This window comes from Schistocerca americana, chromosome X, assembly GCF_021461395.2.
Source record: "Schistocerca americana isolate TAMUIC-IGC-003095 chromosome X, iqSchAmer2.1, whole genome shotgun sequence".
NCBI classification, from domain to species: domain Eukaryota; kingdom Metazoa; phylum Arthropoda; class Insecta; order Orthoptera; family Acrididae; genus Schistocerca; species Schistocerca americana.
Genome location: NC_060130.1, coordinates 965,787,810 through 965,813,142, shown reverse-complemented (window position 1 = coordinate 965,813,142; position 25,333 = coordinate 965,787,810). Strand labels below are relative to the sequence as shown.

The 25,333-nt window shown below is 37.6% G+C and overlaps 1 protein-coding gene across 1 annotated transcript in view; it reads right to left on the bottom strand.

Moving 5' to 3' along the window:
• Nucleotides 1–25,333, bottom strand: part of LOC124555064 — a 704,233-nt gene that overhangs the window by 201,931 nt on the left and 476,969 nt on the right. Inside the window, exons 51-52 of the mRNA XM_047128850.1 lie at nt 20,135–20,306; nt 9,658–9,839 (exon numbers count right to left, since the gene is read on the bottom strand). Of these exons, the coding sequence (XP_046984806.1) occupies nt 9,658–9,839; nt 20,135–20,306 (354 nt within the window). The remainder of the gene's footprint in view (nt 1–9,657; nt 9,840–20,134; nt 20,307–25,333) is intronic.

Below are 25,333 nucleotides of genomic sequence, written 5' to 3'. Positions count from 1 at the left end.
TGGAGAGATCAGAATTTTAGTCTGCAGAGTCTGCTGTGAAGTCAGTATTATGTAATTCATTGTGCTCACAGTAGACTCCATTTGTTGTACCATGCCTCCACAAACTCGACCTCGAGATGAAAATGATTCAGAGAATGAAGAAGAAGATTATTCAGAGGACTTACAGCAAAAGTTTAGTGATGTGATGGTCAAAAATATAGATCGTATAACAAAACATCCCAAACAAGTAGGCTGGTCACATCAAAGGTAGATTTCAAGGGGCAAACTACTCTTGGTGAAGCCAGAGGATTGAAAGTAGATCTGCAACAACCTCATCTGCCCTATCTACTATTGTAAGTATTTTTCCACAGCCAATCTCATGCCATCCTTCTCAGGAAAGACCATAGGAAAAGCAGAAACCTTTTTGTGAATGTCCATGATGTATATTGCATTTGTGCCTTGACAGTTACTTTCTTGTTGAATGTGTCATGACTTAAGTTAGCTGGGGACACATCTGTCGATGTAGACTTGGTAGACACTTTAAAATATGCTACCAGATTTGAAACCCTTGCCAAAGAATTGACATAATGGTATTCCAACAAGCATGGCATTAGTTACTACCATGACAAACTGCCTACCCTACTATGGGGAAGATTTCAAACAACCTGCTGATCATATCCAAACCATTTCATGTAAAACCTATAGACTAGGCCAGGGTACAACCTACTTTGATGTTCTCCTAGAAGGAACTGAAGCACATGCATAATTTATCTGTGGTAATAATCCACAAACAGGTGAAAAGGTTGAAGTATTTTCCCTCATATCATGACATGAAGTAATTCATGTGGCATTGCTTCATGAGGATGCCAGCCACTTTCTTTCTGCTCAAGTGCAGAACAGCAAGCAGCACCATAGTTTTGCTACTAAAACAGAATGTGGCTGATGTAAATGCACTGGTCACACATCCAATACCTGTTTAGCACCATACTGCCCTCATTGCCAAGAGTTTGGATATTTAGGAACACACAGTCCACCTAACCAAAATTGATCATTCTGGGGCTGTGGTTACTGATCCAATAGCAGGGGAAATGTTTATTCTAATCCAGGAAACTGCAGAGGGGTGGCAGAGCCATCCAACAAAACCCCTGGTATAGGTAGTAAATCAAATGAATTATGGAGGTTTAAAGATGATGAGTACGACTATTAGAGGAGAGATACCAGGAAAGCCAGCCAGAGTTCTAGAGGATAAGGGCACAATTGTTTCTTTCTCCTAGTGACAAATTGCCCTTGAAACCATCCTGATGTTGTATCAGTGGTTTGTGTAGTGAAGTAGTAAACCCTGCAGGTGCACATTTACTTAAGCTGAATATTGATGACACTATCTATCAATTTGAGATGGAGATGATAAGGTAGAGAAGGTCTGATTTTCATGTCATACTGGGAAATTATTTATTATACCAGTACAAGGGCATGACTGGTTTATAGTCACATACTGTCAAATTCAATGAAGCAATTCACCAATTTGGCAGTGGCAGCACCATAAAGATTCAAGGAAATCTGGGGAAGGGGCTCATTCCCTGAAATTCCAACACACTGGTAGCCTGGTGTTGAAAGCAACCACCCCTGTAAAAGTAGATGGTGGTACTGGAAGGCTTCTAATGCCGAATCCTATGGGGAACTTCCTTTTGATTGACCAGCTAACGTGAAATGACATCATAAACAAACTGCAAGTGCATATTGAATGAAGCCTATGCTGAGTAGAATCCATAGGAAGTAAAGTCTGAATTCCTGTGTGTGTGGATAATTTTGGAATCTGAGATGTAGAAATACCCAGAGGAACCATATTGGCAAGTGCGCAAGAGGCAGCCAAGAGTGAAAAATCTGTTCCTGAAAAGAAAGTGAAGAGAACCGTTAGCAGCCAAAGAAGTGTAAGCAATTATACCACTTTTGTCGCAACAACTGCAGAATTAGACTCTGAGGAGGCATTTTTATACCCAGTTTTGCAGGAATTTTTGTGGCTATTCAAAGACAGACAATACTTTCCATCTGCTGATCTAGTATATCATGAGATTCCCACAGGAGATGCAAGGCCATCTGCCCAGAGACCATATAGAATTCTGTATCAATTACAGTCCATTGTGAAAGAAACACTACAACAACAACTTGGTCTCAGAATCATTCACCCATCTGATAGCCCTTGGATGAGTATGATTGTCATTGTCCTGAAGAAGTCTATTAATGGAGAGAAATCCTACAGTTTGTGCATGGACATGCGATCATTGGATAGATTAGGAAACTGCAAGTTTTTTACTACTCTATCATCAGATTTTGACAGCTCCTCAGGACCAACCTAAAACAGCTTCTGTTGTACCCTCTGGGTTATGTGAGTTTTTACAAATACATTTTGCCAAAGGAACACACTCAAAACATTTCAGAGATTAGCTGAGTTATTGTTAGGAGGTCTGTGATTAAACCCTTAACCAAGCATTAAAGAAAAGAGTAGCCTTTGAGTGGACCATAGACTATGAAACCACCATGCAAATTTTTAAAGGAGTTCTGATGAGTTCAGCTCTATTGATATATCCTGACTTCAAAAAACCATTTATACCATCATACAATGCCTTGAAGCATGTTGCTGGTGATGTTTTACTTCAAGAGGATGATAGTGAACAAAAACTTATTGTTTATGCTTCTAGCAGTTCAATAAAGCCAAAATAAATTACAGTACCACAGAAAATTCTTGTTGGCCTTGATGTTTTGCGTGAACTACTTTAAATGCAACCTGTATGGCAAAAAATTTACTACAGTAACTGACCATGCTGCTTTGTTATGGATGACAAATTTAAAAGACCCCTATAGCCACCTGACACATTGGGCTTTAAAACTAGTCAAATTTGACTATGAGGTATGCCACAAAATTCTTATAGCCTTCGTAGAAAAGTCTGAGAAGTACAAGCTTATGAGGTATTAATACCAGAATTAAGAGATCCCCACGGAAAGGATTCCAGTTGTTGAAAATTACTTGGTGATAGTTAATCCATAGTATCTGTTCTTGGGCGCCATGACCGACCTCATTTGAACTCTTCTGTCAAGAGAGTTAATTTGGAGCTGGAACGGCTGCTCATGTCGGGTGCGGGGTCACACATTGGTGTGGTTCATGTTGATTCTGTCAGTAGGTGGGATTATACTAGGCATGGCCTTCACCTCAACAGGAAGGGGAAGGGTAAATTGGCTGGGGAAATAGCAGGAAAGTTAAAGGGGGGAGGCACTGTCATGAGTGGTAAAATACCAGTGGTTATAGGATTCAGAAAAGACCCTTTTTTAGGGTAGGGAGGACAGAAAGAAAGCAAATTTTAAGAGAGGTTAGAACTGAGACAAACCTTCAGTTTGAAAAAGAAATCAAAAAACATAATTCCAGCTTATTACATCAGCATAAACAGCCATTGGTTAAGAATTTTCAACTGTCAGCAGATATTTTAACTCCACCCAATTTTAACTCAGACAATGTGAAATGTCAGCTATCTTTATTGCATCAAAATATTCGAGGACTGAGAAATAAAATTAATGAATTAACTATATGCATAGATGAATTAGAGTCTTCAAACCCAGCTGACATAATCTGCCTCTCTGAACATCATGTGACCACTGGTATAGAACTTTTAAGTGTTACAGGGTTTAGGTTAGCATCTCACTTTTGTAGATCAGAAATGGAGAAAGGAGGAGTTGCCACATTCATCAGGAACTGTCATAAATTTAAGAACATAGACACTCATAAATTTTGCCTAGAACAGCATATGGAAGCATGTGCAACAGAATTAGATTTTCACAAAAAATCTTTCATAATATTAAGTGTATATCGAGCACCTGCAGGTAACTTTAATCTGTTTGTAAACCACCTTGAAGCTGTACTGGCCCATTTAATAACCAAAAACAAAGAAATAGTGGTTGCTGGTGATTTCAATGTAGATTTCCTTAAAGACTCTCCGAATAAGAACTTATTTGAGTTAGTAACACTATCATTCAACTTAATTCCCACAGTAAAGTTCCCCACTAGGATAGCCACTTGCTCACAAACAGCCATTGATAATATCTTTATAGAAAAGTCCAATGAACAAAATTATATTACAAAACCAATAGCCAATGGCCTCTCAGACCATGACATGCAGTTCCTTCTGTTAAATGTTAATACTGAACAGGATATAAAATCTGTTAAATCTGAGCTCAAGAGGGTAATCAGTAAGCCAAAAATTGATTATTTTAGGACACTCCTCAGAGACATTCACTGGACTGATGTTTACAGTGCTCATGGCATGAATGAAAAATATAACATTTTTGCTAATAAAGTGCTTACCTTATTTGAAAACTGCTTTCCCCCAAAACTTACCAAGGTTAGAGCAAAGTCTACAAAGAAGCCATGGATTACTCGAGGAATAAGGGTATCTTGTAAAACAAAAAGAAAACTGTATCTGTCAATCCGAAACATTTCCAATGTTGATGCTATAGCACATTATAAGAAATACTGCAAAATATTAAAGACTGTAATATGGATGTCAAAGCAAATATATTACAAGGAAAAGATAGTCATATCAGATAACAAAATAAAGACAATATGGGATATAGTGAAGGAGGAGACCGGTAGGACCAGACATGAAGAGGAACAAATAGCATTAAGAGTAAATGATACATTGGTGACAGATGTGTATAGTGTTGCAGAACTTTTTAACAAACATTTTATAACTGTTACTGAAAAGATGGGGTTGTCAGGTTCGGTAGATGCTGCTATGGATTACCTTAGACCAGACATTTCAAGTAATTTCCATAATATGAATTTGACCCTCACTACCCCAACAGAAATAATGTCCATCATAAAATCTTTAAAATCAAAAAAATCTAGTGGGTATGATGAAATATCAACAAAGTTAATTAAAGAATGTGATTCTGAGCTAAGTAACATATTAAGCTATCTGTGTAACCAGTCGTTTATCAGTGGAATATTTCCTGAATGGCTGAAATATGCTGAAGTTAAGCCACTGTTTAAGAAGGGAGATAAAGAAATAGCATCAAATTTCCGTCCAATTTCACTGTTACCAGCATTCTCAAAAATTTTCGAAAAAGTAATGTACTGTCGTCTTTATAACCATCTTATCTCAAATAACATACTGTCAAAGTCACAGTTTGGATTTCTAAAAGGTTCTGATATTGAGAAGGCTATCTTCACTTACAGTGAAAATGTGCTTAATTCATTAGACAAAAAATTGCAGGCAACTGGTATATTTTGTGATCTATCAAAGGCATTTGACTGTGTAAATCACAATATCCTTTTAAGTAAACTAGAATATTATAGTGTAACAGGAAATGCTGCAAAATGGTTCAAATCTTATATCTCTGGCAGGAAACAAAGGGTGTTATTAGGAAAGAGCTTGATACATGTCTATCAGGCATCATCCAACTGGGAACTAATTACATGTGGGGTCCCACAAGGTTCCATTTTGGGGCCCTTACTTTTTCTTGTGTATATCAATGACCTTTCATCAGTAACATTACCAGATGCCAAGTTTGTTTTGTTTGCCGATGATACAAACATTGCAATAAATAGCAAATCAAGTGTAGTCTTAGAAAGATCAGCCAATAAAATATTTGTGGACATTAATCACTGGTTCCTAGCCAATTCTTTGTCACTAAACTTTGAAAAAACACACTACATGCAGTTCAGAACTTGTAAGGGGTGTCCCAAGAGTATATGTCTAACATATGATGACAAGAAGATAGAAGAAGTGGACAGTGTTAAATTCTTGGGATTACAGCTTGATAATAAATTCAATTGGGAGGAGCACACCACAGAACTGCTGAAGCGTCTTAACAAATCTCTGTTTGCAATGCGAATTTTGTCAGACGTAGGGGATATAAAAATGAAAAAGCTGGCATACTATGCTTACTTTCATTCCATAATGTCATATGGGATTATTTTTTGGGGTAATTCATCAAGCCAAGCTAAAGTTTTCCGGGCACAAAAACGTGCAGTAAGAATTATATGTGGTGTGAACTCAAGAACATCCTGCAGAAGCCTGTTTAGGGAACTAGGGATACTAACTACAGCTTCCCAGTATATTTATTCCTTAATGAAATTTGTCATTAAAAATATATCACTTTTTCAAACCAACAGCTCAATTCATGGAATCAATACTAGAAATAAGAATAATCTTCACAAGAATTTAAAGTCACTTAGTCTTGTACAAAAAGGTGTGCATTATTCAGGAACACACATTTTCAATAACTTGCCAGCAGCCATAAAAAGCTTAACAACCAATGAAATTCAGTTTAAGAGAAGCCTAAAGGATTTATTGGTGGCCAACTCCTTCTACTCCATTGATGAATTTCTTAGTAAAACCAACTGATTTGTATATAAGTACAACATAACTTCTGCACAATTTCAGTGCAGTAATGTGTTCACTGAAAATTTGTGTGTGTGTGTGTGTGTGTGTGTGTGTGTGTAAGTATAATCTAACTTCTGCACCATTTCAGTGCAGTAATGTGTTCATTGTAAATAAGTATTACAGTAGTTGTATTACATGTTTATTACCTTATAAATAAATAAAAAAACGTTTTTTATTTTAAATTCAGTGCATTAGTATTTGTAAAATGACTCTTAGTGTTCATTAAAAATGACGATCATTCCACTTGGGACCTGTGGAATGGTACATTACTTTATTTGTTTTAGTTGTAAATATTTGTCATGTATTGTTGTTTTTCTGACATGTTCCACATCCAGGAGGACCTCCTCACTAAGGATCAATTGGAATGAAAGTAAATCTAATCTAATCTAATCCCAAACTATTTCTCAATGCCATGATAGCAAACAAGCCTGTCATGGTGGTAGACAGGCTAAAAACACTATTATTGCTACATGATATTGGTGGCTTGGTCAGTTCCATGACATTGTAAGTATATCCAAACATTCACCAAGAAGTGAGAAGTCACAGCTGAATTGGTCATAAATTCCTTTGCAAACCTTAACAGAAGCTTCTGAAGCATTCAAAACTATGACTCTTGACGTAATGGAACCTTTCTATCAAATCCAGCAAGGAAACATGTACATACTGCCAATAATTTATCATTCTCCAGATACCAAATATCAGAACCAGTTACCAGTCAGGGGACTGAGACTGTGGCTAGAGCATCTGTAAATCACCTAGCACTCCATTTGGCAGTGCTGACACTATCTTAACTGATCAAGGCACAAACTTTATGTCCTCATTATTTGCACAAGTGTCTAAACTACTCAGAATAAAAAATGGCCAATCACACTTTCTCATCCTAAAGTGAATGGCCATGTTGAATGAGTTCATAAGATGATTAAATGGATGCTATCCTACTATGTAAACAGGGCACACGCAGAATAGGGTCACTATGTTCGTTTTTTGCATACAACAGCTGAGTGCACAAATCCACAGGACATACCTCCTTTGAGGTAGTCTATGGCCACCCCATGAGTTTACCCTTTGGTACAGATAAGCTACTGCCAGGAGTGGGTTTGAAAAGAGTAAGAGGTTTAGCACACAGACTTACAGCAATCTGAAATCTAGTCCAACACAATAATACAAAGACAGCACCTAACAGTTACCAGTCAGGGGACTGAGACTGTGGCTAGTGCATTTGTAATTCACCTGGCACTCCATTTGGCAGCACTGACACAATTTTAACTGATCAAGGAGAAAAAGTAAAAGAGCAGTACCACACCCTATCAGCCATGTGACTGGGTAAGGCTACACAGCCTTGCAGTTAAGAAAGGCAAAACTAAGAAGTTCACTCCACTTTTTGGTGATCCTTATCAAATCATACATTTCACTTCCTCTGTCAATGCATAAATATAATTGCCAGATTGTCCTGTGATAGTTAATTTCAATAGACTCTGTCATTGTCAGAGGAACACTGTGCTGCCCCAGCCTGTTGCTCTAACAGAGCCTAACAAAATGGTCAAATGGTTAAAATGAGACAGTCTGCATCAGAACTCTCCATCTATTCTTGCCTGCAGAATAGGCTGTCCAACATTTTTCAAGTATTCAAAAGTCTTCCACACCTAAACTTTTCATTTGTAATGAATACATTTATAATTTTATAATCAAACATTATTTTTCCTTAATTAATATCAGATACCACCTCATTTTCTTAGTTGGTATGGGAACAAATTTTTGATCTCTCAGGAGATAAACAAACAGAAAAACCTAACTAAACCTTGTCTCATTCAAAATTTTTGTGTTATTATGTGATTACAATTGTCAGGACTCTGTGTTAGTGAGCATCTTAATCACACAGTATCATACTCTGGTATGGTAATTCCTTATGCTTTTCCCACTAGATCTCGTAGCACCTCCTTCTGAATTTGTTTTGTACCCATAATTAAGGTTTAAAAACGTTTACACTGAACAATGTTGATAGCATAAGGAAGGTGTTAACCAACATTAAGTTCTGCTGTTGCCTTGTTTTCCTATTGTTCTTCTCCACAATTAATATTTTATTTCACTTACAAATGGCATGGTACCTAAAGACATCTCATTTCTACAAAGCTCAGCAGCACATCATATTAGCAACACAGTGATTGGCTGCAAGGGTCTTTTCAAGGAATATCCAGTTGTTAAAAATGGTGTGTATTCCATGTCCTTATGTCCACATGCCCATGTGTCCAGTAATGTAGTAGTGAAATGACAATGTCATGTAAATTGTGATGGTGGGGCAGGGAACATCTTGTAACTGTGTATATACTGATATGGCAACATGTTGCCAATACACAAATTTAAGCTCTAAGCTGAATGCAAGCTTACAGAAAAAGATAATAGCTTGCTAATCTATTGAACAAAGTTTTTCTTCAGAGCTAACACACACACACACACACACACACACACACACACACACACACACACACACACACACACACACACACATTGTGTTTTAATATTGTATCAACAATTAGACTGCAAGAAACACAGTACAAGCACATATAAGACATAGTTGGGGAAGGAAATTTGCTGTGTTCTTCCCAAAGTAATCATCATAGCATTCATTTTAATTAATAGTAAGAAAACAAGGAAAATATAAATCTGAATAGCTGGACAAGGATTCAAATTCCAATCCTCCTGGATTTAAGTACAGTGTCTTAAGCACTCTACTATTCATTTAGTTGTGTAGTCATGAACGAAACTTCTGAAGTTTTCAGTATTCTTACATGCACAGACTTGCCTCTCAGACAATGCTGCTGCTTTAAAGTAGTAAATAAGAGTACTGTAGATTTTTCTCAAAAAATCTGCTTTTCAAACTTCCTCCAAGATGATTATAACCCATTTGTGAAGTATACCACTGTGATTTATGCTTTTAATGCAATATGTTTATGAACAATACAATAAACTCTCTGCCTTGATCCAAAATCTCTCACGAGTGCTATACTCACATAATACTGCACCTGTGTTTTACATTGTGTGTTTTTCCCTTGTTAGTTCTCTGGACAGTTCAGATTTACATGGAACCCAGTTTAGAGTTGAATTGGTGACACCATATGATGGACTTTCAACAACAGGGCTACAGTCATTTGCATCAGTTGTGCTATGATCATGATTTGGAAAATCTGGTCCTCTTCATCATTAGAGCATTCAACAAAAGAAAACTTTATAACAGATGTTTACTTACCTGAACATCAGTTTGAAGATCAGGTCTCCAAAGCAGTTTCGATGTAATTAATCTCGAGTGGTTTAATCGGAGATAGAATGATATGTCGGACACATGGACATCATCATACTCTCTCCATACATTTAGAAGTGTGTTGCGAGAATCTGGTATCTTTCCATCCACATAAAAACTTTCTAAGACATCTGAAACAATTATTTATGAAAAATATTTCAATAAAGTACTGTTATAAATTCCTACTCTAATGTAAAATAGAGAAATAAATATTTAATTATTCTCAATTATGCAGTGTATGATTTATGATAGAAGACGTACTGTAAAGACAATATATGTTTTATCAATACTGTTTTAAGATACAAAAAAAATACTAGGTGAAATCCAAACAGTTTATGCTGCAAAAGGCATTGGAGGCAACCAGTTCTAAAGTTATGGAACATCAAAAGGATTAGTCACAAAATTATTGTCTGAAATTAAACTAATCCTTTCATTAGTGAGCTCTCTACTGTGCAGAAATTCCCTAGAGCAGTTCGAAACATTCTCGTCTATGATAATACACACATGTATACATAATTTCACAAATATCTTACTTTCTATAATTATAATTACTATCATCATCATCATCATCATAATCATCATCGTCATGCACATAAAGTCAGAAATCAATAATTCTGACAACAGATTTGAGGCTCTATGGAATTTAGTTAAATGGGAAACAGGACAAATGGCCGCAGAATAGAATAACTTCACTGTTGAACTGAATGGAAAGGCTATAAATGATGAGTCACAGGTAGCATATATATGTAATAATAATTTCTTAAATGTTGTAGAAAGTATAGGGGCAAAAAAAAAAAAAAAAATCAAAAAAGAAGCCACAGCACTAGGTGACACTCATAAACAGAAGCTCATCTGGTTTTGATGAGGTTTCCAATAGAGTACTAAAGATTTTTTCCCACATAATAAACCCAGTCTTATATGAAGTACATAATGCCTTATTAATTGAAGCTATTTTTCCAAAGAGACTGAAATATGCTATTGTCAAACACCAACTTAAGAAAGGTAATAGGAGAGATGTCAGTAACTACTGACATGCTTCACTGTTGAAATCACATTCCAAAATTTTTGACAGGTGATGTACTGGTATAGCATCCTAGTATCTCACCTCAGCAAATCACAGTTTTGATTTTAGAAGAGTTGCTCTACTGAAAATGCCATTTAAATAGTAACTCACCAAACTTTGCAAGCATTAAATAACAAAATAGCTCCAGCTGGTATTTTCTGTGACCAATCCAAGGCCTTTGACAGTGTGAATCACAATATTCTTCTAGATAAACTGAAGTTTTATGGGATTGATGGTAAAACCAACAAATGGATAACGTTATACCTAACCAAAAGAATGCAGAAAGTTGTACTTAGTAGTTCAATCAATATAGTCTGGGGATGTAATTATGACTGGGGAGAAGTCGCATGTGGGGATCCCCAAAGCTAACTCTCAGGTCCACTACTGTTCTTCACATATGTAAATGATCTTTCATCTAATACACAACAAGCAGAATTAGTACTTTTTGCAGTTGACACTAGTATTGTAATCAATCCAAGCACACATACAGAAAAAGAAGAAATGGTAGACAATGTTCTTAATAGTATCACTGACTGGTTTTTCGCAAATGGTCTCACCCTCAATTTTAAAAAGACATCAAATATCCAGTTGTTTAGATATAGAGATACCAATACCAATGATAAGGGTAATACAAGGCGAGGAAATAATAAATAGGGTGGAAACTTCAAAATTCTTAGTTGTCATATTGAAGAGAATTTATACTGGAAAAATCACAATTTTGAATTCCTAAAACAACTTAGTTCAGCCACATTTGCACTTAGAATCATCAAAAATCTTGGAAGGGACAAATCAGTAACTTGACAATTTTAGCTATTTTCAATCAATAATGTGATATGGAATAACATTCTGGGGTAACTCATCATTAAGAAAGAAAGTCTTCATTGTTCAAAACTGTGCTTGTACACATCTGTTTAAGGAACTGCCCATTCTGACTATTGCTTCGCAGTAGGCCTATATTTATTCCCATATGAAGTTTGTTGTAAATATTCAACTACAGTTCAAAAGGAACAATGATGTATGTAATTACAATACCAGAGGGAAAATGACAGTTATTACTTCACATTAATCTTTTCTTTAGCATGAAAAGGGGTGCACAATGCTGCAACTAAAAGTTTTGATAACTTATCCTGTGATTTAAACCATCTGACAGACAACAAACTGAAAAAGTATTTCCTTGACACCTCCTTCTGTTGTGTAGAAGGATTTCTGTTTTTTCTTTTTCTTATTTTTTTTCATTTTCCTCTCTCTCTCTCTCTCTCTCTCTCTCTCTCTCTCTCTCTCTCTCTCTCACTCACTCTCTCCCTTTTTGTGTGTAAAATGTGATCAGTAGAAATAACTAACTAAGATTTGTATGTTTAAAAAAATTATAAGTGGCAGCTTGTAGCCATATTTAAAAATTAATCTGGGACATGAATACAAAATAACTTGTTTCACATCATTACTATTTACTGTGCAAAATTACCCATGGAACGTGAAATAAACTAACTCATTAACTATGCCCGAAAGTTTTCATATTATGGCACAGTAGCTTTGGGAAAGATGGTTCAGTGGAACCCAAGAAGATCAATAAAAAGTAAAAATAACTGGTTAAATGACAATTAAACAAATAGTAGATGTGTTGAGTCATCAACAGGCACATAAATGACACACACCCACACACCCACACACCCACCCACACACACACACACACACACACACACACACACACACACACACATATATGCACCAGTACAGCTCCATTCTGGCAGTTGACAACACAATGAAGAGACTGCAGTTCAGCAGGTTGAATACTTGCTGTAGTTCCACCATTGTGCATTCACCTTTCACAATGCAGCTGCTGCACAAGTTTTTGTGTGTATGTGTGTGTGTGTGTGTGTGTGTGTGTGTGTGTGTGTGTGTGTGTGTGTGTGCATGCTCGCACCATTCTAAAGTAAAACTAAAGGCCCCCCGAACAGGCCATGAAGGCCCAACACTGACCTGCATGTCATCCTCAGCCCACAGGCATCACTGGATGCAGATATGGAGGGGTATGTGCTCAGCACACCACTCTCCTGGCCATAAGTCAGTTTACGGGACTGGAGCCACTACTTCTCAATCAAGTAGTTCCTCAGTTTTGTCTCACAAGGTCTGAGTGCACCCCTCTTGCCAACAGCACTCTGCAGACTGGATGGTCACCCATCCAAGTGATAGCCCATATCACCTTCAGTGATCTGATGGGAACCAATGTTACCACTACAGCAAGGCGGACGGGTTGCCCTGTGGCCTTGCCACCCATGTCCCCTGACCTCACATGTTTGGATTTCTTTCTCTTGTGACAGTTGGTGTATGAAACCTTGTGGAAATAGAAGACCTCACGGCTACAATTGCTGTCACTGCTGGTACCATTGGGGACATGCCGGGAATCTTCGGACGGACACTACAATCAAAGGCCCAGAACTTTCAATGCCATGGTCAAATGGCAAATCAGAGATACCAACTTTGTATAAAAAAAGATTCAAAATATAATTAAAACAAAGAAAAAAGTTTTATATAAATATTTTTATAGGAGTGAGAGGCTTAACATAGCATTTCTAGGGTGTGCCTATCAGCTAGTGCTGAGTGCTCTTATGAATGGCTTCATCAGTTTTTGGTGCCTGTGGGACTGTGGCTATTCTCCAGCCTGGACATAAAGAGTGGGGTTCCCCTAATCTTACTGAAGCAAAGTGGTATTATAAGACTCAGCTGTTTTTAAGGAATAGTGGACCCACTTAATGGTTCATGTTTCCTATTAACCTTTGGGAACAAACTACTGACAGTGTTGGCAAACGGTGGCATCTTACATCTGTACTATGAGCATTAACAGCAAATGGGCAGTCGAGGAGCATACTTTCTGTTCTGGTGGCTAACTGACTGACATGTCTGCAGATTAAAATAATTTAGTGGAGCTGTTGGCAGCTTGAGAAATTCAGAAGTCAGGCAGTGGCCCTTGTGCAATGCAGGGGCAAGTTTGGAGCCCTCTGTGGTGGAGGTGGTGTGGAGGTGTAATTTGGAAGCCTGTATTATGGTGTTGGTAAATTTATTCTCGAGAAAAGTTTGAAAATTTTTGGAAGTGCATTCCCTTGTGTTTGCATGGGAACCATCTTAGTCAATTGCCTGCTTTCTAAGGGGCGTTGCCATTTACCACGTGTACATTGACTGTTTAGGAAGAGGCCACCAATTGGAATGTGGAGCAACAAGCTAGCTGAAGCTGTTGACTAATGAATGATGAGGGTTAATGGAAGATGATAATTGTGCTTTTGCTCCAGTTGAAATTGGAAGTGTGGAGCTCTTGTGTATGCCCTTCCTTTTGTGAGTTTAGACTGTGGTGTTCTGTTGTTTGTAAAGGAAACAATAGAAAGTGGTTGGTGACAATGTGATAATTGATTACCCTTATTTAATTTGGTAGCATATGTGTAGAGGTGTATAGGCACTATCCAGGTCTCCGCATTATCCCGGTCCTTCAACAAATATTTTGAAGGAAATCTACAAACCAGTACATCATGTGATTTGTCTTCTACACAGCATGGTATGAAGAATTTGTGGACTCTGGCCATGGTTGTGACTACACATGCTACAGAAGGTCCAAGATGATGCATGGGAAGGAACATTTTACAAGGTCTGAGGAATACAGTGTAAAGATCCATCTACAAACTCATCCTCCATCCAATATGGCAGAAGGTATTATTTCAGAGCCACAACTGTGAAACCTTTTCCATCCAGTGTATTGTAAATGTCAATTCTAGAGTTCTACATATATTATGGTCTTCATATTTATGCATCCAACTTCCTTCTGAGCACTTTCTAACATTGATTACTTACCTTCCATCAGAACTATGATTTTTTGTAAGCAGCAATATGGAGATGAGTTGTTATTCAATGAATAGACGTGATGTTGAGCAGCAGAGAGAGAAAAGAACGTCAACCAGCTAAGCTTATGGACCAAGCCTCTGCTCAGAAACCTAACAAAGACACTACACAGATGTCACACTGACACATATCATTCACTGTAGCAGTACTGTGGCCTCTAGCCTCCAGTCTGCACATATGAAGAGACTGAGTCAGCATTCTGATTTTTATTCTATAGTATAAGGCATTCCCCACACTGACAAGGCAGAAATTGAGCTGCAACTGCCATGGCACATCTGATTCTTGTAACACATGCATGTAATGGAGCTGCACACACCTACACATTTCTCTGCCAGATAGTGCTGTGACAGCTTTTCCATTGAGCACCTTTTTCTGCATACTGTCTCCTGACTGCTGCAGACCATGTTTTCTGCTGTGGTGCTGTAGAACTATGCTACTGCACTGTGCATGTGTCCTTGATGCACACACGAGAAGACTGTTTGGTTAAATACTTTGATAGTTTCATGTCTTTTACACTCATATCACTACCTGACAACTAACTGGTAATCTTTTTATTATTGGTTATATTCATTATAATTTGAATTATATAACTTATTCACTGAGTTTGCATGGAAAAATGTAATCACTGGTTACTTTACATCTAGTGCGCTTTATTTAATACACCACTGCTTAAGAAATGTCACTAGCATATCAAAATTACTTTTATAGCTGAAAGCAATGTCATATCTATTTCCAGTCATGACTAACTAGATTTTAAATAGTGGAGGTGTGCAATGCCAAGCTGAATCATCACAGACAGAAATGTGTCCATCCAATTTCATTTCTTCATTTTCTGCCACAGTTAATGCTAATTCTTCTGTATAGGCATCAGTTCATTGCCAGCAGGCCATTTCTTACCTACAGTCATGGTTTTGGGGCTTTGAAATGTTGGGTCAGCAAGATACATCCTACTGTCTGTTGTATGTTCATCACTGTACTCATTATCATTCACTGTCACATTCTCAGGAGATACTGATACAGGTAATTATGCACGTCATGAATATGCCTTAAAGAGTATGGGGAACTAGTATATTGCACTTTTTTGTGATTCCAGCTATTTTTGGTGTGACAGAAATAGGAAACTGTTGTGCACCCACTGGTTCTCTCCATACAATAGAAACAGCAAAGAACACAGCATGTCACTAACATGACACATGTGACACAACGGAGGGTATCTGCCCTGGGCACCAATTTCAGGGGATGCCAAATTCATATTCATGAAGAAAAAAACTTTGTTTTACAAAGTGCCTTGTATCTAGAGCATTGTTGGTCTATCGATTATTCACACAATTTTGAAACACATCCCAATTAGTTTTTGAAATCTTTGAACACATTCTAAGTTGATTTCTGAATGAATCACAAGCTGATTTTTGAATGAGTGCATAGTGTGTGTAATGTCTCTGCTAGGGGAATCCCTCTTGCATCTAAAAATAAAAAACTTTCCCACACACAAGGGGACAGGTCATATGAGCTGAGACAAATAAACCTGAATGAGTGAATGCCAATCACTGTTTGTTTATGTGGTTGATTGAGTGTGCAAATGATCAATTTTGTTATAATTATTAGTAAAATCCATAGATTCAGACTAATAGAATGGAAGCAAATGACTAACCGGTATAACAGGTACATATTGATCTTCTTTGTGTATCCAAGAAAATGAAATTCCAAGTATTTTGACAGAAATGTTTTGCCAGATTGCTACACTACTAAGGGCCACATCTACAGTCCTATTTTTGGAATAGCATGGTAAATGTGTTTTATGAACGCATAACAACACCGAACCGGAAAATAAATGCAGGGTAACTAAACTGGTATTTCAGGCAGGGTTAGTGAAGTTAGCCAGAGAATAAGTTTTGAGACTGGCAGGAACTGTTACAGAATTAGTGTTGACAAGATTGTTTGCTGAGAAAAAATCTAAACATTACACAAATTATGTAGAAAATTATGATGATTCTAAATTTATATAAAAATTTCATACTATTACTTTTTGATCTCAAGCTTGGGAAACTGGAGTGTATGAATGAAATGTGAAACTATATCCAAACATAAAACTTGTTGCCTGTAGTAGGCCTAATATACATTGGTACTACGTGAGTTATGTTCTATCATGTTATTTATGTACATGAAGTAGATAAAAAGCCAAAACAGTCTCATTTATTTTGCATGTATAACAATTGCTGCAATATTAGAAAGGCTTATTTAATTTTATCTAGCAAACAGTGATGAAGTAGATGCAATAAAATCAAGAAACAACACCAGATTTGGGTGCTATTCATATTAACAGCTTTTTCGGTATTTGATGACAACATTTTGGTTTTTCATGTAGCAAATCTTCTGGCGAACTTCGTTGAGGTAATAGATACTTTCACAGAAAGGAAAGCACACTTGTGTAAAGCTACGCTGCAACCTAAGGATTGAAGAAATGTGTAAAGTCTTGCTTGTCTCTTGCCTTTTCTGGTTTTATGATTTCTGTATTTAATTTTGTGTCACACATTAGAGAAAGTTATTAGCTAATAGGCAATAAAGAGTACAAATTTTCTGAAGAGTTCTTATTCTCCCAGTTACAAATCATCCCACCCCATATTAATTGTGAGTTTTTTTAAGGGGGTAGGATGTTAAACCAGCTGACTGGGAGCAGGAGAGGCACCATGGGACACTTTCATTTCCACTGTCCTGCATACAGATTTGATGGCTTCCATTACAAAATTTACTTGTTTGAATTTCACAGAGCAAAATACAGTGACATGCGATGCAAAAATGCGGTGTGAAGAGGCATGGCTTTGCACTTTGGCACACTTAAGACCAAACAACATGTCTTATATTTCCTTGAACATATATGTTTTGTATATCAAACTCTTCAGAAATATGTGCACCACAAAATAAACATATTTTTTGAAAAATTTTTGACATCCTATCTAAAACACTCAAAAAAATGGTGGGGGGGGGGGGGGGCACTATAAAGGTTTGCCCTGGTTTGGAAATATAGTAGATCTGGGACTGCCATACATGAGCCACATTCCACAACCACAGCTTTATTTCCATCAGTATCTCATTTCCCACCTTCCAATCTTCACAGAAATTCACCTACAACATTGTGGGACTTGCGTTCTTGGAAGAAAGGACACTTCAGAGACAGTTTCTTAGCTACAGACAGAAGGATTGTTTCCACATTGAATTTTCAGTCTGCAGTGGAGTGAATGATGATTTGAAACTTCCTGGAAGTTTAAAACTGTGTTTCAGACCAGTACTTGAACCTTGGACCTTTGCCTTTAATGGGGAACTACTCTACCAACTGAGCTATCCTCACATGACTCTCAACCTGCCCTCACAGCTTTCCTTCACCAGTACCTTACCTCCTCCCTTCCAAACTTCACGGAAGTTCTCCTGGAACCTTGCAGGAGTGGAGTGTATCAGGCAGTGTCATACTGGACTGATTCCATTCATCATGGTGTGGGTAGTTACAATCTACAATGACAAAGTTTGTCCAACTGATTCTCAACAGTGCAGTATACATAAGTATCATGAATCCCACCTATTCTTGGCATGACCAGTGTTCAGCAGCTGGGCAGTCAGACAAGGAATGCTTGTTTTTGGACAAAGATGCTACTATATGCACTGTCCCCTTCTTCACAGTAATTTATCTCACCAGTTTCTAAGGCAGCATGTGGAACAAATCAACAACTAAGCAATATCTGGTGAATGTGCAAAACGTACCATGACCTGGCAGACAGTACTTCAAAAGTACATTAACCACAGCTCTGTTTAAGAAACAAGATACAGGAAAACTACATGTCTTTTATTTTTGGCCAAAAGAATCATTTCTAACTAGGAACCACACTGTAAAGTGTATTTTTATAGATTCTGGAGGCAAAAAAGGTGACAACATGGAAAATATCTCCTACAATATACAGTGTCTAACAAAAATATTGAACATCTAGAAGGGGAGGAGGAAATAAAATGTAACTTCATGGGCTGAGAGTGTATGTGATGTTATTTTCCTGATTGCAAAGTCAGGCCAAATTTATGAAGAACTTGGCAGTATGAGCCCACTTATCAGTACACATCCCCTTGGCATGGATGCAAGCGCTGATGCCTCTCCTGAGGCAAGCTGGCCCATAGCTATTGTAACTGGTCCTTGATATCCTTGATACTGGCCCTGGTACAGTGTTGACATTAAAGCTGGTCCCACACATGTTCTATCTGGGACAGATGTGAACAACTAATCATTTACATACCTGCCAATGTTGTGTAGATGTATGAGGGTAATCCCAAACATAAGGTCTCCTATTTTTTTTATAAGTACATTGACCCGTTTATTTCTACAATGGTTTGCATCAGTTTACAACTTAAACATTTATCTATTTTTCAACATAATCACCATTTCTATTAATGCATTTTTGTAGACGATGTAGCAGTTTTTGTTTGCCCATGTCATACTAGCTCACTGCCATGATGTTCAGAAAATTATGAACCTCTTCTTTCTCCTCATCACTGGAGCTGACTCTTTTTCTGGGCAAATGTTCTTTTAACCTAAGGAACAGGTGATAGTCATTGGGCACCAAATCAGGACTATAGGGTGGGTGGGTGATTAAGTTCCACTGAAACTGTTGCAGGAGAGCAACGGTTTGCTGAGCAATGTGTGGGCAATCGTTGTCATGGAGAATGTGTATGCCCTTGCTCAACATTTTTCTTCTCCAGTTCTGAATTTCCTGTTTCAGCTTTTTCAGAGTCTCACAGTACCTGTCAGTGTTAATTATGGTCCCAGTGACTCAGCTCAGATGACAAGGTGAAAGAAGAGGTTCATAACTTTCTGAACAGCATGGTGGAGAGCTGGTATGACACAGGCATACGAAAACTGCCACAGTGTCTACAAAAATGCATCGACAGAAATGGTGAATATGTCGAAAAATAGATAAATGTTCAAGCTGTAAACTGATGTAAACCATTGTAGAAATCAACAGCTCTATGCACTTACAAAAAGAAAAATAGAAGACCTTAATTTTGGGATTACTCTCATACAAAGTTACATCAACATCCAACAAGGTCTTTTGTGTGCTTCACTATTTTGTTGTCAGGCAGTGTATTTGGGAGCTCTCAGACATATTTAGTATACTTATTAAATTCATTAAATCCACAGTAGTGCACTGACTCACAAAACCCTGAAGATTGGACTTTTGAATTACTCTTCTATCTCTGTTTTTTATAAGTGTTTTCAAATATGACTGAATTATTGTAATTGCCATTATAAACACAACCTCTTATGCTTTTAAAAACTGCATCATTTATTGTGAAGAAAATAATTTCAGTATGTTCACTAGAAATCCAGTAGTGGTTGAACAACAAACTCCGTTGGACAACATAATGAATACTGTAAATAATGTATTAAATAATATCAAGCTGCAAGTTGTCATAATCAATACGATGAATATTTCTCGTTACCTGGCCTCTGGTTTAGAACAGTAACAGCCACAAGTTTCTCATCGAAGTTCAGGTAGAAGTGTCCAGTAGCATTCATTTCCTTATCTTTTAATACTGACCCATTTACTTTGTACTCTGGATATTTCCCAAAATATTTACCCTTCAGGTAAGACAGCTCATCCTGTGCTCTTTTCTGAAATAAGGTGAGAACAACAATTAGATTCACTAGTTAAATTTATAGTGAAAAATAGAAAATTCACAGGAAAATAAAATTTGAACCAGAAGTGAAAGATTTATGAGTCTTTACAATCCAATTCAATTCACAATTTTTTATTAATATTATTCTAAATTGAGCTATCTAAGCAAGACTAATATTTATAGGTTTATTTAATTTGCAAAACACAAGACAAAAATTACCCAGCTGTCAACAAAAGACTTTGAGAAGAAGAGCATGCCTCAGTTCTGAGAGTGCAAGTGTGTTATTGATGTTCCCAGCCCTTGAAATGAAACAAAGTCCACAAATTAAGAAAACCATTGAATTTCTTTCCCTTCAACTATTTCTCACACCTCAGAAACATCACACAATTGAGGGTGAATTACATTTACATTAAACCCTTTGACATTGCAAAAATTACAAGAAGTAGGGTTGCTTATTTTATAAACCATTCCATTTCGCTGTCATAAAAAGGAAACATGAACATATGAGAATCTTTGTGTACTGACACAAGGAGGATCTGTATATGCTAAACAGCGAATGGAAACCAGCTAAGCACTGTAAATAATCATATTTTCTGTTTCTTTGCTAGTCACTTAACTTTTAGTTACACCTATGTTAAAGTTTATTGTAAGGAGTATGTAAACAAAAACAGAAGGTATAAACAGGGTTGTGTAAATTGTTCTTTATCAAAATACTCATATAATGAATGAAGCACATAAATCTTATGAGACTTACAGATACAAAGGAGAATGTACACGCATCAAAAAAATTTTGCATGACCCCGGATCCCAGAACTCCTGAAGATAGACGTTTACTGTGGATATTGTATCACAGACACAGTCCCTTTGACTGTTCAGAGATGTCACTAAACCTGACCAAAGATGTAAGAAATTGCACATGAGCAGCACCTATTAGGCGGAGAGGATCCAATAGCCGATCAGTTCCAGTCATTCCACCAGGAAGAAGGTATGCAGCTCATGTTGTCTGTAGTCCAACCATGCCTAGACAGTCAGTACCATGGTTTGATCATGTCTGCATTGTTACTTTGTGCCAGGAAGGGCTCTCAACAGGGGAAGTGTCCAGGTGTCTCTGAGTGAACCAAAGCGATGTTGTTCGGACATGGAGGAGATACAGAGAGACAGGAACTGTCAATGACATGCCTTGCTTAGGGCACCCAAGGGCTACTGCTGCACTGGACGACCGTTGCCTACAGATTATGGCTCAGAGGAACCCTGACAGCAACAACACCATGTTGAATAATGCTTGTCGTGCAGCCACAGAATGTCATGTTATGACTCAAACTGTGTGTAATACGCTGCACGATGCTCATCTTCACTCCCGATGTTCATGGCGAGGTCCATCTTCGCAACCACAACACCATGCAGTGTGGTACAGATGGACCCAACAACACACCAAATGGACTGCTCGGCACTGGCATCATGTTTTCATCACCGATGAGTATCGACTTTGCCTTCAACCACACAATCATCAGAGATGTGGTTGGAGGCAACCCAGTCAGGCTGAATGCCTAAGACACATTTTCCAGTGAGTGCAGCAAGGCAGAGGTTCCCTGCTGTTTTGGGTAGCGTGATGCCGGGCCGACGTACGGCACTGGTGGTCACTGACGGCACCATAAGGGCTGTACGATATGTGGATACCATCCTCTAACTGATAGTGCAACCATATCAGCAGCATATTGGCATGGTATTCATCTTCATGAATGACAATTTGTGCCCCCATCATGCACATCTTGTGAATGACTTCCTTCAGGACAACGACATTGCTCGACTATAGGGGCAAGCATGTTCTCCAGACATGAACCCTATCAAACATGCCTGGGATAGATTGAAAAGGGCTGTTTATGGACAATGTCACTCACCATCCACTCAGAGGTATCTACACCAAATCGTTGTTGAGGAGTGGGACAATCTGGACCAACAGTGCCTTGATGGATTTGTGGATAGTATGCCACTACAAATACAGGCATGCATCAATGCAAGAGGTGGTGCTATTGGGTATTAGAGGTACCGGTGTGTACAGCAATCTGGTCCACCAGCTCTGAAGGTCTCACTGTATGGTGGTACAACATGCAAAGTGTGATTTTCATGAGCAATAAAAAGGGCAGAAATGATGTTTTTGTTGATCTCTATTCCAACTTTCTGTACAGGTTCCGGAATTCTCGGAACTGAGGTGATGCAAAACTTTTTTTGATATGTGTATAATACAACAAAATTATGTACTCCTCAGACAGCTGCCACTTGTCAAAATATTTTTTCAGTACTCTGAACAGTTCTCATCTTTCTTTTCTATTGGTAAGCCAGTATCTGACCTGTAACCCATTTAGGCTTCATTTGTTTTATGCCCACGGAAAGTTAGCTTTTTTCTTTACATACAGTTCCTTACTGAACCTCAAGCAATAAGTAAAATCATATGCTGTTACTTTTTTTCATTTTCGTTAGATACTTCCTACATTTTTTTCTCTACAGTATTTCTGAAAGTTCCTTTTCTGTTATTTCTCTCTGACACATTTAAATATCCAGGTATGACTATGGTATTGCAGTATCTAAAGGGTGGAAGGAATATCTATGTGTAATGTTCCATGGACAACAAGCTCATTAGAGAAAGAGCACATGTGGATGTAGACGTATTTATTTATTTATTTATTTATTGTTCTGTGGGACCAAATTAAGGAGAAGTCTCCATGGTCATGGAATGAGTCAATACATGAAATTATAACATGATATTAGAAACAGATAAAATGAAATATAAAAAAACATATTCAGGTGACAAGTCGTAAGTTTAAATGAAGAAAATCAACAATGTAACACTGGAATTCGGTTAATTTTTTAGCTCTTCCAGGAGCTCCTCGACAGAATAGAAGGAGTGAGCCATGAGGAAACTCTTCAGTTTAGACTTAAAAGAGTTTGGGCTACTGCTAAGATTTTTGAGTTCTTGTGGTAGCTTATTGAAAATGGATGCAGCAGAATACTGCACTCCTTTCTGCACAAGAGTCAAGGAAGTGCATTCTACATGCAGATTTGATTTCTGCCTAGTATTAACTGAGTGAAAGCTGCTAACTCTTGGGAATAGGCTAATATTGCTAACAACAAATGACATTAAAGAAAATATATACTGTGAGGGCTATGTCAGAATTCCCAGATTTTTGAATAGGGGTTGACAAGAGGTTCTCGAACTTACACCACATATAGCTCTAACAGCCTGTTTTTGAGCCAAAAATACCCTTTTTGAATCAGAAGAATTACCCCAAAAAATAATACCATACGACGTAAGTGTATGAAAATATGCAAAGTAGACTACTTTTCGTGTTGAAGTGTCACTTATTTCAGATACTGTTCTAATGGTAAATAAAGCAGCATTTAGCATCTGAACAAGATCCTGGACATGGGCTTTCCACAACAGCTTACCATCCATCCGAACGCCTAGGAACTTGAACTGTTCCATCTCGCTTATAATATGCCTATTCTGTCTGATCAAAATATCGGTTCTTGTTGAATTGTGAGTTAGAAACTGTAAAAACTGAGTCTTACTGTGATTTAGCATCAAATTATTTTCCACAAGCCACGAACTTATTTCATGAACTACATTATTTGTTACTGTTTCAATATTACACACAAGATCCTTCACCATCAAGCTGGTGTCATCAGCAAACATAAATATTTTTTAATCACCTGTAATACTAGAAGGCATATGATTTACATAAATAAGAAACAGCAGTGGCCCCAGCACCGACCCTTGGGGAACGCCCCACTTAACAGTGCCCCAATGAGAGTTCTTGGTCTTTAGTGATTTAATTGTTAACTCAATCTCCCTCAGGTCAGTATCATGGAGGAGCATTTCAGGTAACAGTCTCGGAACATTTTTTTCGAAGAGCGCTATATGATTCCCTATTGGGACTAGGTTTATATTTAGTTCGCCTGCTATATTCAGAAAGTGATTATTAAATACTGTATATATATGCGACTTATAAATCCTCGACCTGTCTCTGCAGACCAGCAACTTCCTTTACGACTGACCATATGGTTTTAATTTTATCCTGAGACTTAGCTATTCTATCTGCATACCACATACTTTTTGCCTTCCTAATAACATTTTTAAGCACCTTACAATACGGTTTGTAATGGGCTGCTGCATTTAGATTTTGACTGTTTCTAATGTTTTGATATAATTGCCGCTTTGTTCTACAAGATATTCTTATCCCTCTAGTCAGCCACACAGGCTGCCTGTTTGTGCTAGTTCCCTGTTTTAAATGTTCTAATGGAAAGCAACTTTCAAAGAGCATGAGAAAAGTCTTGAGAAAAGCATTATATTTATCGTCTACTGTATCAGCGCTATAAACATCTTGCCACTCTTGTTCCTTTATAAGGTTTACAAAGGTCCCTACAGCAACTGGATCAGCTTTCCTGAACAGCTGATGACTATATTTAACACGTGTTGCAGCACAAAAATCTTTTAAAGTTAAAATTTGTGCATCATGATCTGAAAGGCCATTCACATTTTTGCTAACAGAATGCCCTTCTAGTAATGATGAATGAACAAAAATGTTGTCTATGGTTGTTCTACTGTTCCCTTGCACTCTCGTTGGAAAGAATACGGTTTGCATAAGATTATATGAATTAAAGAGGTCTACCAGCATCCTCTTCCTTGCACAATCACTTATACAATTAATATTGAAGTCACCACATATAACTAACTTTTTGTATTTCCATATAAAGTGAACCAAGAACCTCCTCTAGCTTTAGCAAAAATGTTGTGAAATCGGAGTCTGGGAATCTATAAATAACAACAGTTAGAAGTTTAGCTCCGTTAAATTTAACCACATCTGCACAACATTCAAACACCTTTTCAGTGCAGTACTTTGAAACATCAATTGACTGAAATGGGATGCCGTTTTTCACATACATGGCTACTCCCCCACACCGCAAAGAGCTCCTCGAAAAGCTGCCAGCCAACCCGTATCCTGGTAAAGGAAGCCTCTGAATTAT